Raw genomic sequence first — 5,874 nt, 5'->3', positions numbered from 1 at the left:
TTATTTTTGCCGACCTGCAGGAATCTTCTTACTGCCTCATGTGATTAGCTTTCAGCCATTATGCCAAATACCATTGTTTTAAGATTTGAACAACCTTTACAAACCTAAACCTAAAACAAGTTACCTTTAAAAATACAAAAAATACATAAACCGAAGTGTATTCCATAGCGATATAGGTGTGATAATTATTTCCAGTGGGATGCTCTATCATTAGGTAACCTGCACACGCACCACACACACACACACACACACACACACACACACACACACACACACACACACACACACACACACACACACACACACACACACACACACACACACACGCACACATGCACAGACGCACACACAGAATAATGAAGCACCTACTGTAGGCTTAAAGCACTAAGTGATCAATGTCTCCAGCCATTAGTGTGTGTGTGTGTGTGTGTGTGTGTGTGTGTGTGTGTGTGTGTGTGTGTGTGTGTGTGTGTGTGTGTGTGTGTGTGTGTGTGTGTGTGTGTGTGTGTGTGTGTGTGTGTGTGTGTGTGTGTGTTTACTTGGTCTTTAATCACTGTGCGACGTCTTAGTTGGGATGGCACTGCATGACTGATGGGGCTAGTGCATTAGGCGTGTGTGTACAAGGAGCACTAAAAGCGGTCTCCACCTGACCCAATCACACACACACACTCACACACACACACACACACACACACACACACACACACACACACACACACACACACACACACACACACACACACACACACACACACACACGCAACTACAAAACCACTCTCACACACACACACACACACACACACACACACACACACACACACACACACACACACACACACACACACACACACACACACACACACACAGCCCCTTTCTGACTCAACCACCCGTCCATCCAAGGATGTCTGGATTTCAAGGCCAGAATGCATCGTTTCAAAGCCAGCCACTCAGCCACTCAGCCAGCCAGCCAGCCAGCCAGTCATTTAACCCACAGTGTATTGTTAGTGTCAGATCTGTTACGGATGTCTGGCCATCTGTCTGCACACAAAAAAATCCAGTGTTATTTTAGAACTTAGAGAGTTAAACTCAAAAGTAGTGTATTCTTTGGTCAGTGTACATTTTTGGTTTTCTATTCTAATATTTCTATTCTATATTTAGTAAACACTGGAATGTGAAAAATACTGGTTGAAACTACATTGCTCATCTGCAAAATTTTACACTGACTTTTGACTCCACTGTGAGTTATATGACTTTCCACGGTGTTATAAATACTCCGTCTGGAGAAGAGTGGAATATTAACACCCCATGTTAATACTGTCTGTCTTCCTTCACAGAGCTGAACGTGTCCGGCATCATCAGAGAGGGCTGGTCGCCGGCGACAACCTTCCCTGGATACTCCCATCATCCCTTCCTGCTGGACCCGTACATCACCGTGGAAACGGAGGTTGGGGAGGACGGGGTGGAGGAGAACATTGTGTATCTCTGACGTCACCAAGGAGCCTGAAGACAACAAGCCTTAATGGGAGTGAACTGAACTGAACTGATGGAGGAGGTGGGGGAGGATGATCAAGATGACTCACGTCAACAGACCTTAATGGAACTTAGCTGAAACAACTGAACTGAGCTGACATAGTTTGGGGATAGAGGAGAATATTGCAGATCTCTGTCGTCACCAAGAAGAACCACAACAAGAACCACAGCAAAAACCTACTTACAAGAGAACTCAACAAGCCTTAATAGAACTGAACTGAACTGAGCTGAACTGATCAGTTGGTGAAGCAGATGAAGGCTTGGTTAAAACAAAGGAATAAGGACCTAGTTGGAAAATGGACCTAATAGCTGTCTTTGTCCCACGCTCCCCTTGGACTATTGTACACTTGGCCTGTGTGGACTGAGAGTGTGGGGACGAGAATACAAAAGCCTGAGCTGGTCTGCAGGGAGATTCTAATGGGAGAATGAAAGCTTCTACTTGTGTCCCCCACCAGAGGGTATAGCAGCTTAATATGGAGAGCTAATGGGACATATCCCCCACTTGTGGACAAGAGAGCTCGGGGTTTTTCACAGGCTGTGTCCATTATTTTAACAAAAAAAGCTGTTGCTATGTGAACTGAACTGCCAATCAGATAATGCTGTGTTCTTGTAGTTACATGTTTATTGGCTGAAAATGTTTGTCAGGTCATTCCGGACCACCATCATCCTTGCCTGTTAATTACATGTTCATTATAGGTTAATTACAGGCCTTTGAGTGTGTGCACAGACTTGGGAGTTGTTTTTGAAGGTTCATACAGTACAGACTGGCCATATAAATAACTGCAACCAGTAAACAAACAGTTGAAAGTAAGCATATGACCATTATTCAACACGTAAGCTAGCACACAGTAATTGGGACATCGTGGGAGTCATACAAACACAACATTAGCGTGTTAGCTAAGGGCCACAATGCGACTGAAGTGGTGCTGTGCTAACAACACTAGCGCGTTAGTAGACGACCACAGTGGGACTCAAGTGGAGCTGTGCTAATGACGACACTAGCGTGCTAGCTGATGCCCCCCCTCCATTGAAACAGAATGGAAGCCTCGCTAACGACATTAGCAGGTTAGTGGCAGCTGAGTCATGGGCCACATCAACAGAGCCACCCAGCCATTGTTTTATGTGGTGGCAGTAAAGTTTATGGCGTGTGGTGTGTAATTGTGTGTGTTGAGCCTGCAGGCACACGCAAGGAGAGTTAATGAGAGAGAGAGGGAGAGAAAAACGGGAGAAGAGAGGGAGGCATGGAAGAAAGAAAAGAGAGATAGAGAGAGAGTAGGGAGAGAAGAGAGGGAGGAATGAAAGAAAGAAAAGAAAATAGAGAGAGTGGTAGAGAGAGGATACGGAGTCATGAAAGAAAAGAGAGAGAGAGAGCAGGGGGAGGAAAACAGAGAGGCATGAAAAAAGAAAAGAAAAGAGAGAGAGAACAACAGAGAGGGTAAGACAAAGAAAAGAAAAGACAAAGAACAACAGAGAGAGAAGGTAAGACAAAGAGGCATGAAAGAGAGAAGAGAGAAAAGAGAGAGAGAGGAACAGAGGAAGGGGTGGTGCTGTTTAATCTAAGGGGTAATGCAGGCAGACATTAGTGAATGAAGGATGAAAGGAAGCAGAGCTTTGATGAGTTCCATGCTGAAATTTAGTTTCATCCTCAACCATTACGGCCTACAATTCAAAGTAGCAGTGAGCGTGTGTGTGTGCGTGTGTGTGTGCGTGTGCGTGTGTGTGTGTGTGTGTCAGGAAATGACTGAAATAAAACAACCTGATTTTGTCACTGACGCATATTGTCCACCCTTGACCAGAGCTACACACACACACACACGCGCACTTGCACACACACACATGTGTGCACACACACACATGTGTACACACACGCGCACACTCGCACACACATCTAACACAGTGTGTGCCTCTTAGCTACTGGCAGTGATTGGTGGAGCCTGGGTGATTCATTGACGAACACACACACACACACACACACACACACACACACACACACACACACACACACACACACACACACACACACACACACACACACGCACACACGCACACACGCACACACAGATGCGCAAGCACACAAACCAAACACACAGTGGCTGATGGCGCCTGTGTGATTCAGGGCTAGTTTGAGGTATCAAACATCGCAGCCCGAGACACACACAGGGGAAATCAGATTTATAAACCAAATCAACGCTGCTCAGGCATTCTAGAAAGTTCCCGAAGGCTGAAATTCGAGCGCGTCTGTCATTTGGAAGGGTCGTTACGTTGAAATGAATGATTCCAGTGTGCTGCTGTGGTGTTATTTCTTCCTTTGTGTGATTCCTCCACTGTGGCGAAGCACTTTAAATGTCTCACTTTGTGTTTGGAGCCCCTACCAGCACTGCAATTGATTGGCAGATCCAGGTTAGCTAACCGAATATACATGTAAAAAAACATGGGCGCGCGTGCACACGCACACACACATGTACAAACACACACACACGCACGCACACACACACACACACATTTTTATTAGCATGTACACAGACACAGACATACACACAGAGACATATACACAGACACAGAGATACAGACATGCGTGCACACACACACACACACACACACACACACACACACACACACACACACACACACACACACACACACACACACACACACACACACACACACACAAAAAAACACACACACACACACACACACGAACAATGGTGCGCTTTTGTCAGTTTGAAAGCACTTCAGTTCAGGCCTTTTCACCTCCTAGCTGTCATGATTTAGACCATATCTGTCAAAATCACTGACAATGGTATCCCAAGACAGTTGCAGAAGAAGTCTCAATTTGGGCTCTGGTTTTGTTCCATTGTGCTTGGTTTTTTTTTTTTTTTACTTTTCTTTCACTAACTCAATTTTGTTTTCTTTTAGATTTTGTCTTTCGATTTTCACTGACACATGTCACTGTGGAATCACTGGCATCCTCCCTCTGATCTGAAATGTATTAGCATGTACACACCCACACAGACCTACACAGAGACATAGGTACACAGACACAGACACAGACACACAGATACAGACACGTGTGCACACACACACACACACACACACACACACACACACACACACACACACACAAACACACATCATGAATAATTAATGAGGCCATGTCAAAAATAGAAGTACAGCCTCTCAAAGAAGACAATACACATTTCCTGTACAAAAACAGATACATAAATACATACACACATACAGATACACACAATCCAACACTCCAACATTCCAACACACACACACACACACTCACACACACACACACACACACACACACACACACACACACACACACACACACACACACACACACACACACACACACACACACACACACACACCGTCCCCTCCCTGATGACTCATCCAGATGTTCTGTTTTGTTCGGAGAGGAGGATGCGGACGGATCCGTTGTCCCCGGTAACCGGATGCGGTTCCCCCGGCAACGGGTGATCTAATTGGTGTGCTGGTACGGGCCCGCTGCACAGGAAGGCAGATTTACTGAGTTACTAAATTGGCACACGCACACACACACACACACACACACACACACACACACACACACACACACACACACACACACACACACACACACACACACACTCTCTCACACACACGCACACACACACATACTCCCAGCCTGTATCAAATTGGTGCTCACGCACGAGCACACGCACGCAGCGCATAGAAACTCGTGACCTGTGTCAAATTGGCAGCCTATTTGCATAGACAGATCGTTCAGATACAGCTCAAACAGGGTCGAAACAAATGTCACACCAATTACTGTGGGGGCACGACTGTGTGTGTGTGTGTGTGTGTGTTTGTGTGTGTGTGTGTGTGTGTGTGTGTGTGTGTGTGTGTGTGTGTGTGTGTGTGTGTGTGTGTGTGTGTGTGTGTGTGTGTGTGTGTGTGTGTGTGTGTGTTCTGTCTAATGAATGTGCCAGAATAAGCCACCATTTTAATACCAGAAAATGAAAAGTGCTCTGTGTGTGTGTGATTGTGTGTGTGTATAAGTGTGTTTCTGTGTGTGTGTGCGCGTGTGTGTGTCCAACTGACTGAATCAAGTGCATGTTTATAAATCTCATTCCTTTTTGCTAAAGCCTGGCAAACACACAGAGAACTGCAGGCAAACAGACAGAGAAGTAGAGACACACACACACACACACACACACACACACACACACACACACACACACACACACACACACACACACACACACACACACACACACACACACACAGTAGATTTTTCAGTGTTATTTTAACACGAGGACAGTAGAATCAACACTGTGAGTGTTATATTCAATT

General features: G+C 45.5%; 1 protein-coding gene across 1 annotated transcript in view; it reads left to right on the top strand.

Moving 5' to 3' along the window:
- The window catches only part of arhgef28a (Rho guanine nucleotide exchange factor (GEF) 28a), a 148,540-nt gene extending 143,941 nt beyond the window's left edge, over nucleotides 1-4,599 (top strand). The window contains exon 37 of the mRNA XM_063210263.1: nucleotides 1,335-4,599. Coding sequence (XP_063066333.1) covers nucleotides 1,335-1,486 — 152 coding nt within the window. The 3' untranslated portion in view covers nucleotides 1,487-4,599. The remainder of the gene's footprint in view (nucleotides 1-1,334) is intronic.
- Nucleotides 4,600-5,874: the final 1,275 nt, after the last annotated feature.

Source organism: Engraulis encrasicolus, chromosome 11 (genome assembly GCF_034702125.1).
Source record: "Engraulis encrasicolus isolate BLACKSEA-1 chromosome 11, IST_EnEncr_1.0, whole genome shotgun sequence".
NCBI lineage: Eukaryota > Metazoa > Chordata > Actinopteri > Clupeiformes > Engraulidae > Engraulis > Engraulis encrasicolus.
The sequence above is the reverse complement of the archived record's forward strand: the minus strand, read 5'-3'. Positions and strand labels throughout refer to the sequence as shown.